We start from the raw sequence: 22,913 nt of genomic DNA on the forward strand, positions 1-22,913 counted from the left end.
ACAGTTTACAGTGTGGAGACATTTGTAGCTAATGTAAATAAATACTTAGTTTGAGTGACAGTTAAAAAAACAGCAGCTAAACTAACTTAATTTATTAAACAGTCATATAAAAATGCAATGTCTGAAAACTGGTCATTAGACAGAACTGTGCTGATAACAGTAAATATACTTATAGTGCTAAATGCAAAATAAAGTTACTGAAAAACACCTTTAAGGTGACGTGGTAACATCGATTAAATGCAATGGGGAAAAAACATAAGATCATCACAATTGTTATGACATCCTTATCACAAGGACTTTTATTGATCTTGTTGTAACAGTGTCCACTGGCATTGGCATTTCCTTGAAAATACACTGTATTATTACAAAGGTTTTGAAAAAAAAAAAAAAATCATATGGAGCTTTCAGTTTTAAAACAACTTCCGTTTGCTCCATAATGTAAAAAAGTTAAGGCCAAATAGGCCAACAGCTGGTTTCCTTTTATATCTGAAGTGTGCTTATGACAAATGCAAACACTGCTTTACAAATTCATGAAGTATGTCATTTAGTTATGGGGGAAGAAACCAAGACAGGACATTCAATAAATAACTTCAGAATTGAAGTACTGTATATGTACCACAAAGGGGCTGCTTTAACAACTTGTTGAATTTAGCATCCATTTGAGTAATAAAGTAAAATAAAAATGATCTGATCACTGTTAAAACGGAAAACCACCTCTGTACAGGTATCATGAACAGATTCTAACAGTGGTATAATTCGACAAAAGCCTAATGTATTTTCTGAATATTAATAAATGTATTAATATCATCCTGCGATAAATGCTGAATATGTATTTTACTGGCAAAATAAATAAAACAATAAAAACAAAAAACTAAACTAAATTCTGGAATTGTAGGCTAGAATCTATTTTTGTTCAGCCTGAAAAGTGTCCCAATTTTCCGATCAGGAATTACCTTTTAGTTGAGTTAACTGACATAAGGCATGGGCGCACAATTCTGTTTAATATATTAAAACTATATCCAAATAAGTGAAAATCAAATGTGAGGTTTCAATAATCACCTCTCTGAGATGTTTTGGAAACACTTAAATGACTTTAAGATTGAGATTCTTGCTCTCAAACTTCTGCTTAAAAGTAAATCTCACTTTTTATTTTAGTTTGGCAAATATTTGGATTTGTCACTTCATACATTTTTTTCCTGTTCTGGTAGTTTCATTGTAAGTCATGTTTTGTTTAGTTATTTATAAATGTTTTACCTTTTTGGTTTTGTGACTCGACAGTAAGATAAACACGCATGTCTTTCAATAATGTTTGTCAGAACAAAGAATTACACAGCTGAAACAAATGCATAGACATTTCAAGTTTTCAAACTTTTTGATCTGATTCAGAAATAAACACTTACAAATGAAGAACTTGAGTTCCTGGTTGTTTTAGGAACTATTGTCAAGGGACTACCTGGTTTTAATTTTCCATTGTTTGAGGAAAAAATCCTTTATGTTGCAAATCTTCTAATTCTCAAGAATCACCCGCTATTTTGGTAACTTATACAGGACAAAATAATATAGCTCCTGTTGCTTTTAATCCCACCTGTTTCCCCCCAGTTAAAGGCCCTCTATAATAAACATATAGTTTACCTACAGAGACAATTAAGCCATTAATGGTTTATACTGGTCACAGATTTTGTTTGTGTATGTGTGCAGAATTCAATCAGAAAAAAAGTGCATCTTGGGAATAGCTTTCTCATTACCATGCTTAATTGTTGTAGATTCATGAAATCAATTTTGTATTTCACATTTCTCAACATCTGGCAAATTTCTTCAACAAACTAAGTCCACATTTAAAACCCAAAACAAAATAAACAAACAAAAAGCAGCCATCCCAAATTTTCCTTGCATTTCAATAGTAAGATCAGTTATTTTATAACTTGCACCAAGATGCATAATTCATCCTTAGAAAAACCTTAAATGCTTTTTTGAAATAAAAATAAATGGTGTCAAATACTAATATGTGATTTCCTGTAAAATTACATTATCATAATTTCCCAATTAGCTTGCATTTGTAGTTTTAATTCTAACACAAAGCTTTTGAAATGCAATTAAAACAAAATAATAAGGTCCATATTTTTATTAAAAAAAAAAAAAAAAAACATAAATGATTCTCGCTTTCAAAAACTTTTTTTTGGCCTGTAACAAGAAAAACCAGAACAAAACATTAATTAGAATCCAGTTATTTCTTTGTTCAACCATTATCTAAGCAGTACTGTTAGCAGAACCAGTTGGCTGTTGAATTTTTAAACCAGCTTTGACCAGTATCATTACCTAGACAACAGTACCACACAGAACATTTCAAACAAACAAAATGCATGTCTAAGTTATGTTTTGTGATCTAAATATATTCTGGTCTTGGAATGACAATGCAGTATTCTGCCTCTCTTACAAATAAAAGCAGCCTACTGCAACAGATTTCCCTTTATTTAATGTGCTAGGCAAATCATCATTCAGAAACTAAATAAGAGTCTGAAATGTTGTTTTCAAGTTAAAAATAATAATAATGGAACAATAGCTGATAACAGAAAACAAAACAAAACAGGCAGCCTGGAAATTTCCAGGAAAAACATTTACAACAACTAGAGCCCACAGAACACTGGGATTCAACCCACCATTAAAGCAATGGGCTTCAGGCACAACCAATGAAAAGCAGAATCAATTGGCTTTGAATTGAGTAATTTCCCTGGGCTGAATCCACAGTCTGACTTTTGTTCCACAGAAAGCAGCACACACATTAGGAGTGGACCAATCAGGGATGTTCCAGAAAAGTGTGGCTAAGGCAATGTCAAGAAAAATTAAGTTTGACATTTTATCACCTGGAAAAATAACTCAATTTATTGCTTTATTTACTTTACTTTAATTTGCATGAATTTGTACTCATTTATTTAGTTGTTGTTTTCCCTCATTGTTGTGTTTTATATACAGATCTTACCCTACATATCAATTGTGAAATTTGGAAATCCATGTTTAAGATTATATTCTATAAGTGATTCTGAAATCAAATCAGATGGAACAACCCACATTAATCTATGTGTTTTCTGAGTTGGACTGAAATAATTATAGATTTATCTCATAACATACATTTTGCACTCAGCAGGCTAAGAGAGACTTTAATGAGATGGCTGTGAGGGCTCACAGCATGGTTCAAGCCAAGCCACTGGCACACAGGTACCAGATGATGTCAAGTTCTTCACTTTGATTCTTCATGTTAGATATCCATCTCAAACTGAGCATCATCTCCTTAAATGAAGGAAAATACATATGAAAGGCACTTAAGGTATGACAGTAATTCAATTCAGTTCAGTTTCTTTCCAATGCAAGATTGCAGAATAAATGCACACTCAATTCCTTAAGCAAATAAGCTTTTTATGTTTTTAACACTTAGGTTTGTTAAGTGCATTAAGTAGATTGCTAATTGCCATCCCACAAAAAGATTTCATACCATTTCAATTCATACGAGTTAAAAATGAAGTATAATTTGTTTAAATGTTCTAAAAGTTTGTTTGTAACATTCTCTACTGGGCTTTCCAACTTTTATATTTTTCATATTTCACTATGATCCACAAGAGATATGAAAATTAACTCCTTTACGTGTGGTCACACAGGGCTGGATGCAATGGTCAAAGACCTTTTATTATTATTATTATTTTTGTCATTTAGCCGACGCTCTTATCCAGGGCGACTTACATTTGTACCAAATTTATACAGCTGGGCATTTTACTGGAGCAGTCTAAGTGAAGTACCTTGCTCAAGGGTACAACAGCACTGCCCCACCCGGGATTCGAACCCTCCAATCCAGTCATGAGTCCAGAGCCCTAACTACTACTCCACAGTGCTGCCTAACCTAAGGTGCAGACCTTCCCTAACCACATACACTGTGTAGCATCATGTACATTTCTTGACAACTATGGGAATGAATATACTGCTAGAAGCAGAAACACACACAATTCATACCAAAAAAAAAGCAGTATTCTCTCCTCTTTGAAGAGTGACTCATTTTGGACTAATTGAGAGTGGAGAGAATGATTTTTAAGAGGACTATTTCATGAATTATATATTTAGTTTGCATTGTTCCCTGTGGGAGCTTTCCCCCAATACATAGCTGAATAGTGAGTGAATCTTCATGTTCCTTTTGTGGATCATGATGAAGTATGGGAAAGATAAATCTACAAGAGACAGCGCTAAAGAAGACTTGCTGAACATTTTATTGTTGAGAATGCAACAGATCTCTGACACTACTCCTATAAGAGCTATACAGAGAACAAAAATCTCCCTCTGACACTGCACAATTGCACAGGTGCTCAGTTTATTATGTGCAACTCTGCACCCCTTGAGAGTGGATAAGGGACAAGGTTGGGATGCCATTTGCAATCTCAAATCCCTTGGAATCATTTTGAACCTGGTTTCAAGGCTTAAAGAAGGAGTCTTTCAAGATCTTTCTGAATTCAATCATCCACTGCAACACCCAGTGCAGAAACTGCCGAATGCAGCACACTTACCCACACCTGGCTTGCCCTCATGGTTATTCACATTATTTGCCTCATTCTTTTTATTTTCAATTGCGGTATTTGGACTGGTCACTCCAGGGATGTCAGGAAGGTGGGCTGGAGGAGTCTGGGCAATGGGGGAATTGCGCCGATCCAACAGGAACTTACGGTCATAGATGATTCTGGTACCTAAACATACAGGATGCATCTTAGATGAGAATGATCAATGGATAGAAAGCATGCCTGGAAACTCACCAGAGGTAGCAAAATAAAGTTTTGATTATACTTTGCATATTCTCTAGAGTAAAGATTCAGTGCTTGACAGGGTACACTTTGCTATTATATTTATTTCTCAGTTCTGTGCTATTTGTTCTCCACCTACGATCAACAGATACTGCAGAAACACTGCATTAGTATTTCGCTGAAATAAGGGGTTCCTCAAAGTTAGACGCCTTTTGCTCTATTTTGTCAGAGCTTAAAGTTGGAACTAAATAATGAGAGTTGTAAATTTACTAGTGCAGACATCTCTCTTCACATATATTTGAAAAAATAATATTGCTCATACTGTACGAACCAAAAATAAAAAAGCTTTAATGTTGTCAACTTGGACAACCCACCTAAAACGTATGCACTTGACATTTCACTTACTGACGTAACTGGAAGCCTACATTACATAACGAGCAGAGGGGAAGTGACAACAGCATAGATTAAGATCAACATTTTATTAAGACAAATTTGATTTCCACAGACACATTGAACATATGTCATAATGATCGGGGAACTGTGCATACGCCAATAGAGATATAAATGGTTTCCCATGCAGGAATGCGTTGCTACAATTATATCCTTTGCAAATCACTGCCACCACCGGGACCTATCCAACTGCATATGGGCGGTGCAAAAGCTTTGTTTTTGCTTTGGAAGTAGTCCTCCTGTTTCTTTTCACACCGTGGGCCTTTAACTACAACACTCATGACGGCTTTATGTATATTCAAAATCACTTATATAGGCTCTGTTTACCTCCTGGAGTAGTGGAGAATAAAGTGCCCCCAGGGGTGGTGCAGTAATTGTGAGGTAGCTGCGTTGTGTCGTTGATCAGCACCGTCCTGGTCGGAATGGCCCGGCTTTCACTGTGCTGACGACTGGACGACATTTCACCCGAAACGGTTATATATCAACTGTTAAAGTAGTAAAGGTGAGGGACGGTGGAAACCCGGGTCTTTTCCTTCTCTTTATCTCCCTTTGCAAAGCTCTCTCGTCTCTCCGTCTGTCCTCCCAGCCGTCAGCACGGTCCCCTCCCTCCGCCAGGAAGCACAACACACGGGCAACGGGAAGTGACGTCACCGCCAAACAGCACGTGTGGAGGTCAACAGAAAAAAAATATCAAAATAAATAAATATAAACTTTAAGTAATTAAAAAAAACTGTCAACAATGCAAATACGATTGGCAGATTGTATAAATTAACACATCACTATAATGCCGACTCATTGCAAAAATGAACGTAAAGAGTATAATAACAACTTGTCATGCTGGCCTCGTTCTGGTTACCGCACATTCTACAGTGTGCCACGTGTTTTCGACTCAAATCAAAGATTCATCTAAAACCGAACTGAAATATGTGAAATCGTTATATTTTACCATCGCAGTGTTTTGGCCTCACCAGCTGCTTTAGTTTTTGTTGCTGGATCTTAAAATGTTTGACCCTGCTTAGGTTGCATTGCCTTATTGTTGTTGAAGAGCTGTTTTCTGCGGGCATACTGAGCCCATTTCCATCCCAGGGGCGCTGCATTATCCCACTCTCCTGCACTAAGAAATCAAACAAGACAGTACACTGAATAAACGTTACTGTCACTATAGATGCATGTCTAGAATTAGGGTTGAACACATTTTTATATCGCATTTACATTTCACTGTAGTTAAGGGGAAAAGTACAAAGTAACACAACTGTTATATTCTTTGTTTGTGAAGAATAAAACCCGCACAACAGTGTGTGTTCCCGAAAAGCCCAGCTGGGGAGTTGGCCGCACGCTGTGATTGGCCAGCCGTACGAGGAAGTGCAGCTGCTTCTGTACCTCAATGTGCACAGGAGTCAAAGGGGGGGCCCGACTAATCAGGTAAGGGATTTGCGCATCTGCTAATACACGTTTACTCAAAGTTACAGTAACAACTGGAGAAGTGCAATTGACTACTATCCACAGGAGCTGCTGCTGGTGAGTCTTAAGTAATTACAAGGTATTTCTGGGAAGCACGTTATTCAAACACGATCACATACCTTTGCAGAATGATAGCTTGCATGCTTCACGACTTTGATTAAATAAGCATTGCTTTAACATTAATTTTATATCGCAGTAAAAGAGCAGCTAGTGCACGCTCCTCCAGACCAGCTACAATCGATTAAGCTTCCTAGCAGAATATGCAACTTTCCCAAACAAACTAATGTAACAAACATGTGACTGGATACACTGACAGACGTGTTACTCAGGTTTTACACCAGGTTTAATGGCAGTCTTCCGAGTTTTGCAAGTTTCTGTGTCGCTGAAACTAACGGTGTATATTTCCAGCCGCTCCTAGTCCCTAAAATAGCAACAGATGCTGACTTGCATTGCAGTGTCTGGTTCATTGATTGATTAAGGCGGTCTACTGGTTCTCCTAAGGGGGATTCAAAAAATGTATTAATCGTAGCTTTTAATTGTGCACTTCAGAAAGACGTTTTACGTTATATTCGTATACGCTATTCATTTGAATTTAAAAACATGAAGAATGTGCAAGCCAGTGTCTTTGGTGTTTGGTATTTACTTTGGAATATATACAGAGTGGTTCTCATTACAGATACCTGATATAGTTATATATTGTTCTCCGAGTATTGCACATTTAAATAATTATTTCTAGGAAACAAGTTTAATTCATTTATTCATCATCTACAACTGAGCCGGGCAAGGCAGGCCAGTCCATCACACACACACACACACACACACAAAACAAGCTGCATGATAACATTATCATCACTATTAAAGTATTATGAAACATGCATTATTATTATTATTATTATTATTATTATTATTGAACGTTTATGTATCTAGGCAAGATGGGGGAAGCTGTAGCTAATGTTGCCAGGAGGATTAATGCAATTGTAGAAGATGAGAAAGACACCCTGGGTAAGTATAGAGAAAAATGATCAAAATGATACTTGTTGTACAGTACACTATACAGCTGAGGTGTCACAAAAATGCACTTTCATATCATTTTTGACTGGTACAACTCTTAGCAGGTAAACATCAGAACAGCAGGTGGTAGTATTATCCACATTTTGAAGCTTTTTTTTCGATTTTTTGAATGGAATGCATGACTTGATATTTTAATATGCCAAATTTCTTTTGAGATATTATTTGAATAGGCCCTGTGTGTATTTCATTAATATTCCCAGGGTTTCACATTGAATGATATGTTGTGTGGATTTGTAATTTTGTTTTAATCTTATTATTTATTTGTGTTTAGATCTTTATAACTGCAAACTGATTAGCTTTCCCGATGCAGTCTATAAAGTCTTAAGAAGTGTCATAGACAAGATCCATGTCATCACACTGGCGAACAATGAAATTAAAGTAATAAGCAGCAAATTCTTTACCACCTTCACACAGTTAAGAGGTAGGTGTCAGATACAAATACAGATGCCTATTTGTGACATTCAACATATAAGTATGTAATTAATATTTTTTCATAATTTAATATGACAGTATTAATGATGTATTCTATTTTTATAACAATAGTGTATTTATTTTGCAGAACTGAACATGAAAGGTAATAAGCTAACCAAGCTCCCAGATGAAACTGGCACGATGCTGCACTTGACAAGCATCAACTTGGCCAGAAATAAATTTTCTGTCTTCCCAGAGAGACTTACTGATATTAAAACTCTTGAAAAGATTGATCTGGAGGGAAATGAAATCACTGGTGAGTACAGGTGTCTCTGTGAAACATGACCGCATTCTGATTCCTTGAATAAGTCTGCTTTAAAACTAGTTAAAATGCATTAAGCCTTATTCATATTTTAGCTAAGATAATAAGGAAACAATAAATGCTGCTTTGGGGGAAAGAAACCCATAACAAGTGATTATTGTTTAATTATTAAAATAGTCACAAATACATGATTGAGCAGAATTTAGCTAAATTAGTATTAATACATGCAATTTCAATGCCTCTGAGAAGGGATTTACGGGCTCTGTGGATCATGCTCAGAGCTGTGAGGGAAACTGGGGCTTTCTTTTTGATCTTTCCCAGCTCATGTCTCAGGTTACAGGCTGCTTCTGTCGCATGTCGGACTTTATAGTGCAGTACAGTGTTTCAATACTTACTGTTTCCCTGTCAATTAAAAGCTCAAATCAAATACAAAGTTTTTCCCTGTGAGATACAATTTATATCAGATATGCATGTAATATATACACATTCTCATCTGAAATCAATTGAATAGGCTACATTTTAAATTCTAATGTTATTATTATTATTTTTTATTTATGCTTTATTTTTTTCTATAATTTGTCTGATCTTTTTTATTGTACATTAACTTCACCTGAGCAATTAAGACTAGAGAAATTAGTTGTGTTCCATAGCAATACAATTGTTCAAGTCTTTCAAGATATTTCTTCCTTTCACAGTGGACTGTTAAAACTAACACTTTGTGGTAAAAGTCTCCTGTAATTGAAATGAATAATACATTTCCTGAAAGCAAAGATAGTAGTCTTTTACATATGCAGAGGAGACCTTTTTAAGGGTTAATGAAGTCAGAATAACTATTGATGGATTGTAAACTAGAACTCTGATGTTCTCCATCACTTCATATCCAGGATTAAATATTTAATTTAATAATAATTGAATTATTTGAATGCAATTCAGCTAAAACATCTGAAAAAATATATGAAAAACTGTTTGACAATTTATTTCATATTTTATTTGACAGAAAGTAGCTTGTGACAGACTAGGAAACCAATTCTGTTTTTAGCAGACTGATTAAAAAGATGTCAACCTATGCTTACATGTGTTAATTTATTCGCAAGTAGCTTTTAGCATTTCATCAAAAGTATATCAAATATAGGTATACTTTCACTGTTTGCACAACATTAAGATGTACTTTAACAGCAGCTCAATAATTGGTTAATAATGGTTAACAAAAACAACTGAACAGCACATTACTTGTACATTTAAAATAATAAATGCAGCCAAATTATAATTATCATTCAGATTGTGTTAACACAACAGACTAACTAAATTATTTACTGAATAAAGAAACTCCATTATAATGTCTTCAGGAACAAATTCAAGAGAACACATCAAGGTCCTCAATGCATAATAAGAACATTATTCTTTGTATCTGAATCCCCAAAGCCTTAATGATCATCAGTAATATTTCAAAATGGAATATAGTAAATTATGTACATTTATGTAACAGTGATTAAAAAGGTTATTTGAACCATTACTCAGTAAATAGATGCAGAAGACATGAGGACCACATTATCTTGTAGACAAGTCTTGAAAGATGTATAATATTGCCCACGTTTACACAGACATTGATTATTTTTACGGCAGTTCTGCAGCTGCATCAACAAAACGCCAATCCATACCCCAATGTAGTCTGAATTTTAATTTTAAGGAACTGATCAACATAAGCAGATGGTCCAATTACAGTACAATTGCATTTTTTACTTTTGTCTGTTTTTTTTTAATGAATGTGCCTTTCATATACTTTTATTTTTATCCTGCAGAAGTACCAGTGGAAAAGCTCCTGACTATGCCAGCTTTACAGAGTGTAAATTTGAAGTCTAATCCTCTGAACAAAGAGAGTTTAGCAGTCATTAGACCATCCTTAACATTTGCGCTATTGACTACTGTTGAAGACTGAAGCATGTTCTGCTAAATGAAATTTAGCCTTACAGGATTTTTAACATTTTCCATATTATTTTTTCTTATGGAATGTAACTTATTATATTTATTTTGCTGTGGTTATGGTTATGGATGAGGACCGAGTTTATTTTCTAAACCTGTTTTAAAGCACCAGAGTGAGTTAACTACAAATGTACCACCAAGTGCAGATTTGTTGAGCATGGTTTGGCAGTCTTTCTAGTTTTTTTTAAAAAGGACTATGCATTCATTGAATGTGAAGCTTGTGGATTGAATATATTCTTAAGTGCATGGTGCACCAATAATGTAAAATGCCCCGTGTCACCCCAAGAAAATACACCAGCTGGTTTTTCTAAGAATGGACTGTTTACGATTTCTCTTTGAGGCAACTTGTTCTAGTTTTGCAGTTTGTAGCAACAATTGGCAAACAATGAAGACAACTGTGGACAGGTTTTACCTTAACAGCTCTTATTATGTGTTCTAATTAGTTCTGGAAGTTTTCCAAGAAGGCAGCTGCATGAACTGAAATGAATGCCTAAATTAGAATGTGGATTTAATTTTGCTTGGTGTTATTGCCTTCCAGTGGCCAGTTTATTAGATACTGAGTGAAAATGAATCAACACTAATGGATCTGTTTCATTTTCAATAAATGTACTACTGTATATTCCTTTTTGGGTATGCCTGGGTCCTTGTCCCTTTCTTTTCAGTTGGGTGACCATACTGTGGGAGTCTCTATCCTATGTCTAAGAAGGGAATAATTAGAGCATAACTTTGTTTGTAATATGAGTCACCATTTATAATATGAGTGTAACATTATTAATATTAATATTAATATATATATATATATATATATATATATATATATATATATATATATATATATATATATATATATATATATATCAAGTTATTTTTTGTACCCTGTAATATACTAGATTAACTAAAGTATTTTGTATTCTTACAATGAATACATAGACAGAAATGTTAACTATTTCAATATTTGTAAAGATTACTATTAGTTACATTTGTATTGGTAGTACAGCTCCCTCTCTTTTCAGGTCCACATGAATGTATAACATGTATCGCTTCAGAAATGTACTCTATTATAAATCCAAGCCTTAATATCAAGCTGCACAGTAGATAAAGGCAAGGCTATGAGATGTTCTGAGTTCCTCTAATCAAATCCCCCACAAGCTTGGCATAATGGTTAAGTTTCAGAGTATGTGGGCTGTACTGGAAGTACCTGCAAGTGGTGGCATTGTCTGTGATTGATAGAGCATGTGCTCTGTCTCAAGAGCAGCTGTACATTGGGAGGATGTAATTGGATTAGATAGTTCGTAAAAGTACATTTAGTTTTATAAATATTTATTATAAATTTATATTTACAAATCTGAATATAGGTCATTACATGAAGTGTCATGCACCAAGTTTCACATCTGTCTCATTAGCGATTTGGAAGTAGAAGAGGTATGAATATTGTCTAATAATTGTCACTTAATCCAATATTGGCACCAAACGATATGACATATAACATATGAGGGACAACTTCATATAGGCGTCTACCAGCATACCAAGTTTGGTGAGTTTCTGTCCAGTAGTTTTCATTTTATGGCCATCTGAAATATATGCCAGAATAATAATAATAACTAGAAGTTGCATGCAACTTTTAAGGCTTCCAAGCTATATCAGTAGGTTTCAGATTTTAGAAGGCATTTGTAGTTTAAATGCTTATGTTTTTAAATGTGTAATTTTCAATTTCAATCCAATATAGTATACATTTGAGGTTTTCATTTGTCATGTCATTTGAAGTGTGTATTTCAATCTCAGGGGGCTTGAATATATATTTTTTGATTGCATGTTTCAATTATGTAAGGTACAGTTGTATTTTTCACTTTATTCTAGCATAAAGGTAAAGTTTTCTTTCTTGTGTCATTCAAGATGCAGAATTCAATTTTCAAACTTGTCCACATGATGGAGGTAGAGATCTACATAAGGAATGTCATGATGTGGCTGAAATGTGAGGATGTCATTTTGATTGGTGTACAGCAGCCATGTTTTTTTTGTCCTCTCAACTCGGCTTCATCTATTTGGACAGATCATTGTACTAATGTAACTCATTGAAATTTTAAGCACTTCAGGTATTCCGGTTCTGAACATATTCACTGTCGTAAGTGACATTTTGTAAGGCACATTGCTGCCATGTTGCATCACCAATGGAGACGAATTCAACCTCAATTAAGCATAACATTGCCCTTTATTATTGTTTCAATTTTGGTGAATTTTTGAATATGGCCTATGAGTTTTTTCTGGGGTGAAATGTTATGCGTTGAAAATATGCATAGTTTTCATACATGCGTATTTATTGGCTTGTGGCAGCCATGTTTTTGCACTTGTCTTTTGCAAATTTCATAGATTCCAGTCTCTCTGTAACATGGGCAAAGTTTGAACACACTGGGCCCTATAGCTCCGGTGCAGAATACGTTTTAATATGCTCATGCGAAGAAACATATTTTCCATATGTGTGTACTGTATTGTAGTGTACAGAAAATGTATGCGCATTACATATTTTTTTTCATTTGCCCATGGCACCCATGTTTTTCATGGGGCAACTTGCCTTTAACAACCTTGGTAGGACTCATGCATGACAATTTGTGTCACAGTGGGTTTTAGCGGTCTGGAGTAGAAGGCATCATAGGTTGAATCTGAGAACACAGCAGACAAAGCATGCAACCGAGCAACTTCTGTTGAACAAGCATTGTAGTGGGCTATAAGGTATACATGACAATGAAGCAGCATATGCATGTGTCAGCTGGTTTTGAAGAAGAAGATCTTTGTAGCATTTCACAATTTTGCCACTAAACGCAATATGGCGGCAGCATCATGTGACCAGCACATGTAGGTATAAGTGGTTTCTAAAGCACTTGTGAGTTTTGTGAGTTTTCATGCATGTATGAGCGCTTTTAGGGACATTAAAAGTTTTGGCAGAAGGAATACAAACAAACAAACAAACAAATAAATAAATAATAAAAATCCTAACAAAACAATAGACTTCCAGCACTTTGTGCATGGAAGCCTAATAATAATAATCATAATAATAATAATCCGACCAACTACAAAAGGTGGTCCAGACACGTTGTTGCTAATAATCAGATATCATTTACATACACATTTACATTTAAAACCGTTAGTTAAAATGCTCACCGTAGACCAGATTGTTTACACCTACACTTTCAAACTCACTAACCCACACGTGATCCCCCTCCCCCCAGTTTTACTGTAAATAATATATCGAATTAATAATTAAAATGCTGCAAACATTCACCATGGCATTTAATGTATATGTAGATAATGTACTCAGAGACAACTGAGATACTGCACCTCTCTTCTGGGAGTTTTAAACCATTTTTGTTTTATTTATCTGTCTGTTGGCAATTGTGGTGTTCTTTTTAGACTGCTATCTGCCTTCAGGGCTGCTGTGTATGCTCACTGTGGACACATTACAATGCATGATATGGTTTAGAGAGTAGATGAGAGCAGGATTTGTATTGAATATCCAACACTGCTGTTTAATATTTGATATTTGCTTTTAATATTCAGTGCTTGCACTTTGATATTTGATGACTGCAATATCATTAGTGGCTTTTTCTGCATGCAGTAATCCCACTGAAGAAAGTTGAAAGTAGTCACATCCTTAATTTGAAAATAAAATATTCTGTGTTAATTTCACCAAACATATTTTTGATGTGTGAACACTGACTCAGCTTAGATATAACAGTAATGAGTTTTGACTGCCATACCATTAACTTCTATACAACTATATTTAAAAATGTAACATTTTTCTTTATTACCATTATCGTCTTGTGACCAGTCTCTGTGGATTTATTATATCTGACAGTACCACTGCAGAGCCCCAAAATCTTACTTCTACCAATAGGGATATAACTAATTGGTGTAGCCTTGGAAACAAGAGAGTTGTGGATAATGATTCATTACTGTTTGCCATGTCTTCTCTGGTGAGACTAACTGTAAAAATAGTTCAGTTATGTTGTTTTTCTGATTTCACATCACATAATTATCTTTTGTATTTTTATAGTATAACGTTACATTGCTATTTTCAATATTTATATGGGTGCTGGTGTTTGTATAAAATTATCTTTTCATAAAAGTAACTGAAGTTATTATTGTGACAGATTGTGATTTGTCAGATGTATTTGGTTTACTTTCAATATGATAGGTATCTTTAAAAGTAATTAATTACTTAATAAAGTGTGTACCTTATTTTCTGTGCTTTCAGAATTAGAATTAACTATAAACAAAGGATAATTAATGTAATAAGAACTATAAACACTGAAATAAATGATGGTAATTTAAGAACATAAGAAGAACATAAGAAAGTTTACAAATGAGAGGAGGCCATTCGACCCATCCTGCTCATTTAGTGTCCATTAATAACTTAGTGATCCAAGGATCCTGTCTAGACTATTTGTAAATGTTCCCAAATTTTCAGCTTCAACCACATCGCTGGGGAGTTTGTTCAGATTGTGACAACTCTCTGTGTGAAGAAGTGTCTCCTGTTTTCCATCTTGAATGCCTTGAAGTCCAATTTCCATTTGTGTCCCCGGGTGCGAGTGTCCCTGCTGATCTGGAAAAGCTCCTCTGGTTTGATGTGGTGGAAGGTGGAAGGATTGTTGATTGATTTTTCTTATGACACCTAGCAGCCTACATTGAACACTTCATGCAGAGAAAAACCACTGTCATAGATTAATTATATTCTTATTCTAGTCACAGCTGCAAATGCGTTGGCATTTACACACACAAGGTTATAGTTTAAACTCTTACACTATATATGTAGGAGTTTAAACATGAATATTTTCAAATAATTCCTCGGATGTTGCATAGGCTATATAGAAAACTATTAATTCAGATAAGCAAATATATTGTCCTCTACCTGTAGGAAAACCACGCAGATGTGGTGTATAAATACATTTGAAATAATTGGAATTGATGTGCCTTATATCTAATGCATCTAATTAAGCCGTATAGAATCTATCGCAGATACAGTCACGTTAACACATGGGGGTAAATACAGTGCAAGTTAATACTACAATGAAAAGTCTTAGAATAACCAATGCAGTAAATTAGTTAATTGCGATAATGTCTTTATGCTAACATCACCATCATTTTTTGTCTTGCTCCAGTCAGATGCCTGTTGGTTGCACAAGTGCTCTATAGAGAGATATCATTGGGTGTTCAGTGCGCACTGTAAGGGATGGGAATGAATAAAACCTTTGCTTCACTAGAATAGTATGATCAATTGTATCGAAAGAGGAGACAACAAATACCAAGCTCAGCAGGTAGACAGACAAGATTTTAATAAGTTCACCAGACTTATCCGTTTTTTTCCTTTTCGCCTTTTTTATGTACACAGAGTTCGTTCTTTGTGCGCACAAGGAGGACTATATTGGAAAATATATTAGTTCAATAACTTCCGATAAAGGCTAATAATTTCCGTTTTTCATCTTAAGTACATTTTGAGAGACATTCACCATCTGGAAACCAAGACATATCACTGAAAAGGATTTACCTGGGCTATTCTGCTGAAAACAAGATTTCATTTAGATCTCTTTTCCGAAGTCTTGAGTCAGACCAATCATGCCAGGTAAGCATGTTGCTTTACTTAGTACATGTTAAACAGTTTAGTATTGATATTGCTAATATCAAGTGCATTTATTTACACATGTAATGCAATGAAAAACATAATTTTATCCTAAGCTACTTATAACACATGTCATGCATGCAATATAACTCTGTGTACTCGTTTTGTGTAATGAAGTTTGATTGAAAATTGGGTTGTTTCCCTGTGCAAGACAATAACTATATACATATCCCCGGTATAATTAAAAGGTTGTTGCTGTTGAATCTATTGCGTGATTCACAGCATATTATTAAACATTATTACTTGCAACTAAATTACCCAATGCCTGAATAATATGGGTATAATATAATATTAGGAATCCCTAATTTTCTCTAGAGTTAAAAGACGTGATTCATATTGAGTCAAACAAAGTAAGATTAGATAGATGAGTAGACTTTGACTTCATGAAATTACACATATGAGGGATTTGTATGCCACACAGATGTCTGCATAGGCGGACTGGCCATTGGGCAATTCTGACAAATGCCAGAAGGGCCGGTCCATTTTTTAGTTCAGTGCCTACCCCCCCTCCAAAACCTGCTGGATAAGGTCTCTCCAGAACCAAGGTTGGAGACCACTGGTATAGAACATCAATAAGACATATGGCTGACAAAAGTAAATGTCATTTAGGTTTAAGGTTAGGATTAGATTTAGTGTAAGTGCTAAGCCTAGGTATAGGTTTAATGCCAGGGTTATGGTTAAATACAGGGTTTAGACCCCACTGGGGTGAAGTTTGAGGTTTAGGGTGGGATATTGAGTTATTGTCTTGTTTTTAGAAATAAGAACTGAAAAGCTTATACATTAATTCTGTGAATAACTGGCAAGAAATTATTTCTCTCCCACCAGAAATTAATTGCAAATCGGGAACATTAGTGACCACGCACGTCTGACAGATTTCAACAAGCTTGTGTTAATCTTTGTAATTAGTCATTTAAATTGACTTTCTGAGTTTTAATTTAAAAAAGATCTATGTACACTTTTATGATTTTGACTTGAAGTGAATAGAACGGGTTTAATCTGCCTTGTCATTGATAGGCTGCCCAATAATGTAATCTCTGCCTCTACTTGGTCATAGTCTTTTATCAGTGTTCATTTAAAATTACTCTACACATTAATTACATTAATTATCTTAGAGATGGTTGATGGATGACACCCTAAAACATCCCTCTAATTAAAATAACATGTACACATAATTGTATACTATTATGTAGCCTGTATTTAGAATTGGTGTAGTCATGTTACATGGTTTCCTATAAAGATCAGAGAGCAGGATATTTGTTTTTTATATCAAATCTGAATAGGCACATGAAACACCTGTGCCAACTAGTGGGTATAACGTCTGTTCGCAGAGCTGTTTTGTAACGTATTGTTTTCCTTAGCAAAGCTCAATAAAACATTTGCGTTTTGTACAGATGATGGAGCAGTCTGCCACGTAGATGGAAAAGCTAAAGAATTGAGAACATTTTGAAGGATTCAATCCTTAGTATGGGTTACAACATGAACAAATATGAACAAAGAACCCATACATGACTTCACCTGGATAGTTGTTTCCAACACCAAATGAACAAGATTCATTTTATAAATTGCACAAAAGAAAAAACATGCTTTCAGTTAAGGATTTACATGACTTAAATTCTTAAGGACTAATTACCTGATTACTTGTTTGGATTAATTGTGAATAGTTAAATATAATCTAAGTAATCTGTACTATAGTGTGACTGTTTGCTGTGAGCTGATAAAATCCCAGCCGGAAGTCATGATTGAGATTCTGTTGAAAATGTATGCAATTATGGCTGACAGAGACAAAAAGTGAGGTCTATTCCAATGATGGAGAGTACAAAAGCCTCCCTCTCAATCAACAAGCATTCAAATATACACTATATACCCTCAGTGATTTAGCAGGCAGATTGAGGTATGGACCATTTCCCCAGTAGCAGAATCGTTTTAACATCATCTATGTTTAAAGACTGGCATGCTTATAATCACCACTGGTGGAACTTTGCTTTTGCAATTCACACCAGACTGAAGTTATAGATATCTTTATGAATGGATAAAACAACTTGAATATTCAAGGGTATACAGATGGTACTCGCTTGGTCTGCACAACAGTTGGAAAACATTCTGATTTTCATTGATGATACTCCTCAGTACTGCTTATGAGAAAAGGATTTTATGTGGTACACCCACTCACCACAATATTAAAAGAAAAAAAAATACTTCAAATGCACATAAGACTCAAAATTACCCATAATAAGATATTCATTTTAAGAACAAATCTCCAAATGAACAACACATCTGTCTTTTAAAGGAATGAACTGGGAATGTGTTCATAAATGTTTGTTTGTTTTTTGCTTTCTATAGGATTAACTGTTTCTCCAACTAGTAGCACCTTGGACTCAGAAAATGGACACACCAGTTTATCTCAAGGGAAGATGGACAATTACACCTTCTCTTCCTACTTCCAGCACTCTCTGCCTGTAGCGACCATATTCATCTTTGCCTATATCCTCATCTTCTTCCTGTGCATGGTTGGCAATATCCTTGTTTGTTTCATTGTGTTAAGAAGTAAGCAGATGCGAACTGTCACAAACATTTTCATCTTGAACCTAGCCATCAGTGATCTGCTCGTTGGGATATTCTGTATGCCTACTACACTAGTTGACAACTTGATCACAGGTAAGAATGACTATAAGCACCTTTTTGTAGCTAGTGACTTCGAAACAGCATTCATTTAGTCAGAATGTTATCAGTTATACATTCTCAGATGTTAGAAAGACCCTTCATATACCTTAGAACTATTAATTAACAGATTGGGGGGGTTATGTGGGAGAAATGTGGGATGTTAGAAATAATTGTTTGATGGTTTAATGTATTTGTCTTACAAGATAATAAACTGCTTTTACATGAAAATGGAAATGGAAGTGCAAAAGTTGAAAAAGTAAAATAAACCAATCTACAACAAAGTTTTAATTTGTCCTTGAACTGCAGTTAATCATATTTTGAATCTGTCTGTGATTTTAGTAGAATTATTACAATTTGAGCAAGGTGATTGCTTTGATGTAAAAAAAATAAATAAATGTCAGGTTAATGTTATTAAAATATACTGTCATATTCTCCCCCCTTGTGTTGTCCATGTGTATTGCAGGTGCTTTATTTGTATGTGTGTGTTTAGTATTATTGACTAAACGTATTAAGTAAACGAATTTTCCTGTTTTCAAATTGTCCTGTTTATCCCCTTTAGAATATTATGAATAAATTATGAATATTATTAAGAGATTTGAATAGTTTTTTTCTGTCATATTTTTTGGGTTCATCTGATTGTTTGGGGCAGGCCAAAATAAAGAGAACAAAAGGCAACAAACAAACAAACAAGCAAACAAAAGAGTGTACAATCATAATATGTGAAAACAATACATTGATGAAAGGATTGGTGTGACACATTCACTACTGGTTTGTTCCAGTATGTGCTTGAGTTTCCTCATGCAGCACTGCATACACAATGCAGGTAATGACTGTGTTGTGTTTAGAGTGTAAAATCACAAACATTTCATTGCCAATGCATTAAAAATATGTGTTGAAGTCTTTAAGTTTAGATGCTGATTGTGAACATGTCTTGTGGAAAATCACTTCTAAGCATCAGTGTGGATAATCACTTTACAATCGCACCTTATTGCATGTCTGAATTGGAGATACGTACATAATGAAATGACACATGCTGTGGTGAGATACAAAAGCATATCCACTTAAATTGAAATGCACAAGCCTCATCTTAAAGTGCGGACAACAAAATGACTGCTTTACATGCAATTGGACCTAGATAGCTGCATATAGAAGAGGCATTTGACCACATTATTCTTGTGCTGTTGCCATGATATAGCAACAAAAATGTGTGGAAACATAAGTAAATATAAAGATCACATGAAGTTGTGTTCTATTTGTACAATGTTGTTTAGATTTGTAATGCAAAACTGTTATTGTCATGTTTTTTCTTCATTCCCTTCATATTCGTGAATTAGTTTTACAATATTGTAAATGGATATTCTTACTTTCTTACTCCGAGTTGTCATTGATATTTCTATAGGAAGTTACTAAAAATGGTCTTTCCTAGGTTGGCCATTTAACAACACCATGTGTAAAACAAGTGGCCTGGTTCAGGGAGCGTCAGTGTCGGCTTCAGTCTTCACCCTGGTGGCAATCGCTGTCGAAAGGTAACTCACATTTCCCTCTCCACAAAAAAAACACAAAATAGTCCAATGAAAGCCCCTATGGAGCTTCACAGATTCATAAAATCCATAATCCATAATCTTTTCAGATCCTAATGTTATTTCAGAACACTAGCCTGGTTTTAATAGGTTTTATAATTGGTTTTTCTTGCAAAAAATATATAATATGTATACTAAGTATTTGTTACATTTATATTTTGGGTGAAAACTCCCAGAGTGGAGGAAACCGTTTTAAAAGAGCTACTTGTGTCATCATCAATATTTTCCAAGTCCTCTCAGGTTCTTGAATACTGATAGTACATCTCCTTCAAGTTCTCTTGTAATCACCTCTTCCCTGGACTAAACAGATTAATTTCCTTCATCCTGTCTGTGTAGACAAACTATTAAGACCAAGAATCAACCTTTTTGCTATTCCTTGAACCAATTACAGAGCAACAATGTATTTTCATAATGTACAATGATCACGGTTGTACAGAATATCTTAAATGGGTTATTATGTGCAAAGTGAATAATTTTGGCCTAACTTCCATTTACTTAATTTGCCTGTTTTGATTATATTTTAAGATTTGCTTTCAACTTCCACCATTCCTTGGAAATGGACAAATGTACATTCATTAGCTGATAGAATTAAATGTCTTGGTCAAAGGCCACCTTAAATCATCCTAAATATACAAACAAATACATATTTTAAATGTCTTTGTTGCAGGTTTCGTCGTATCGTTTACCCTTTCCGTCAGAAGCTAACACTTAAGAAAGCCACGATCACCATTGCAGTCATCTGGGTTCTAGCTGTCATCATCATGTGTCCCTCTGCTGTGACCTTAACTGTCTCGAAAGATGACTTGCATTTCATGGTAGATGACTATAACAACACCTACCCCCTTTACACTTGCTGGGAGGCCTGGCCTGACCAGGATATGCGCAAGATCTACACCGCAGTCCTATTTTGCCACATCTATGTGGCCCCACTAACTCTGATTGTCATCATGTATGCCCGCATCGTCATCAAGCTCTTCAAGTCTCCAGCCCCCATAAGGGACTCCCTCTCAGAAGACAATGATGGACGTAAGGTGTCCAAAAAGAAAGTCAGAGTTATCAACATGCTGGTGATCGTGGCCTTACTCTTCACTGTGTCCTGGCTGCCCTTATGGGCTCTGATGTTGCTGACAGACTATGGCAACTTGACGGCAAGCCAGCTGAACATTGTGACTGTGTACATCTTCCCCTTTGCCCACTGGTTGGCCTTTTTCAATAGCAGTGTAAACCCCATCATATATGGCTATTTCAATGAAAACTTCAAGAGAGGGTTCCAAGCAGCTTCCAAGTTCCAGCTCTGCTCCTTGGAAATGGAGATATATGACAGAAGAGTCAGTGGCAGAACTCAGAACCGCATCTTTGTGGAGGTCAAGCCCAGCAGCACCCATCGTCATAAGAACTGGAGGAAAAGGGAACTATTTGGCCAAAAAACTAGCAGAGTAAGCCATCATGGGCTGGTGGTGGAGGATCTTGATCAAGACTCTTCAAACAGTGTCTCGGCATGGAACATTTAACAGCCGTGGTGAGAGAATACATTGAAATGTAAATGAAACTGAGGGCCTGAAAGTGTACTTTAAGTAGCACTCAAATTATTATTTTATTATTTATTTTTTTATTTTTTTATTTGCATTTCGACAATGAAAATAAATTATATGTGAATATATAGAATGAAAATGTGTTAATTTGATGTGGATATTAATTGTTATAGTAACCTGGTCAAGAATGAAGATAAAAAAAATATTTTTGTTTAATATGTATCCTTTTAAGTCTATATTAATATTGTGTTGGTGTTAAAGGTCCCTTGTTGAATTGCATGCATCTCTGGACATTTTATATGTATATTTTCATTTCTATTTATTTATAATGATTTTCCTTGTAAACAATGAAAATGAAAAATATTGTCATCTTGTGATTATATATGTTTATATTGTTGTATTACTTTAATTTAATTGTAAGACATTGTAATTATGTATATTATATATTATGATGGTGATAGACAGTTTATGGATGTTTTTACTGTCAAATCTAAATGGAGAAAATTAAGGATCAAGGATCTTATTAAACTATGAAAGGAAATTACAACGTGAAAAGGTCAAAGTTTGGGCATGACACTTAATCCTGGTCTTAATTGGTTTAGTGTTAACTCCAGGCAGCTCCATCTGTGTTTGTCTGAGTTTGTCTGGGATCTTGGGAGTCAACAACAGAAAGGTTTTTTTTTATTTAGAAGAAAAGTCCGCTGAGACATTTGAAGAAAGTCAATACATATGTATACTGTATTGCACTGCCAGAATAAACAGCAATATTAATACTGTCAATACTACTACTACGACTACTACTACTAATAATAATTGCCTGATCAAAGGCAATTCACATTCAACATGGAAGTGTGAAAAAATACAATATTAGCATCTGGTCAAAAAATCTGTTTGACCCAAGGGATATATTTATATTATCACATAATTTGTACTATTGGGTTATTTTTATATAGTATTTCATAATGGTGAAGGGAAATAAGTATAAAGCAACAGGGAAAG

The 22,913-nt window shown here is 34.9% G+C and overlaps 2 protein-coding genes across 2 annotated transcripts; one reads left to right on the top strand and one right to left on the bottom strand.

The window, feature by feature from the left end:
• Nucleotides 1–270: 270 nt before the first annotated feature.
• Nucleotides 271–5,869, bottom strand: eif4ebp2 (eukaryotic translation initiation factor 4E binding protein 2). The gene is made up of 3 exons (XM_066693665.1): nucleotides 5,553–5,869; nucleotides 4,545–4,721; nucleotides 271–3,285 (listed from the first exon to the last, which is right to left on the bottom strand). The coding sequence occupies exons 1-3, from the start codon at nucleotides 5,683–5,685 to the stop codon at nucleotides 3,254–3,256; spliced, it is 342 nt and encodes a 113-aa protein (XP_066549762.1). The 5' UTR covers nucleotides 5,686–5,869; the 3' UTR covers nucleotides 271–3,253.
• Nucleotides 5,870–6,087: 218 nt separating this feature from the next.
• Nucleotides 6,088–21,937, top strand: LOC136716165 (neuropeptide FF receptor 1). The gene is made up of 7 exons (XM_066693666.1): nucleotides 6,088–6,647; nucleotides 7,614–7,688; nucleotides 8,029–8,178; nucleotides 8,317–8,484; nucleotides 18,482–18,796; nucleotides 20,229–20,328; nucleotides 21,050–21,937. Exons 2-7 carry the CDS (start codon nucleotides 7,619–7,621, stop codon nucleotides 21,891–21,893), a joined length of 1,647 nt encoding a protein of 548 aa, XP_066549763.1. The 5' UTR covers nucleotides 6,088–6,647; nucleotides 7,614–7,618; the 3' UTR covers nucleotides 21,894–21,937.
• Nucleotides 21,938–22,913: the final 976 nt, after the last annotated feature.

This window comes from Amia ocellicauda, chromosome 20 (genome assembly GCF_036373705.1).
Source record: "Amia ocellicauda isolate fAmiCal2 chromosome 20, fAmiCal2.hap1, whole genome shotgun sequence".
NCBI classification, from domain to species: domain Eukaryota; kingdom Metazoa; phylum Chordata; class Actinopteri; order Amiiformes; family Amiidae; genus Amia; species Amia ocellicauda.

What these genes read in the sequence shown, in the direction of transcription:
- eif4ebp2 (XM_066693665.1), bottom strand. Translation starts at nt 5,685, where the DNA reads ATGTCGTCCAGTCGTCAGCACAGTGAAAGCCGGGCCATTCCGACCAGG. An exon ending in ATTCTCCACTACTCCAGGAG is followed by an intron (nt 4,722 to 5,552) that starts GTAAACAGAGCC and finishes CTGTATGTTTAG; the next exon opens with GTACCAGAATCATCTATGAC. An exon ending in TGAGGGCAAGCCAGGTGTGG is followed by an intron (nt 3,286 to 4,544) that starts GTAAGTGTGCTG and finishes CCTTCATTTAAG; the next exon opens with GAGATGATGCTCAGTTTGAG.
- LOC136716165 (XM_066693666.1), top strand. Translation starts at nt 7,619, where the DNA reads ATGGGGGAAGCTGTAGCTAATGTTGCCAGGAGGATTAATGCAATTGTA. An exon ending in AGTTGACAACTTGATCACAG is followed by an intron (nt 18,797 to 20,228) that starts GTAAGAATGACT and finishes GGTCTTTCCTAG; the next exon opens with GTTGGCCATTTAACAACACC. An exon ending in GTGGCAATCGCTGTCGAAAG is followed by an intron (nt 20,329 to 21,049) that starts GTAACTCACATT and finishes TCTTTGTTGCAG; the next exon opens with GTTTCGTCGTATCGTTTACC.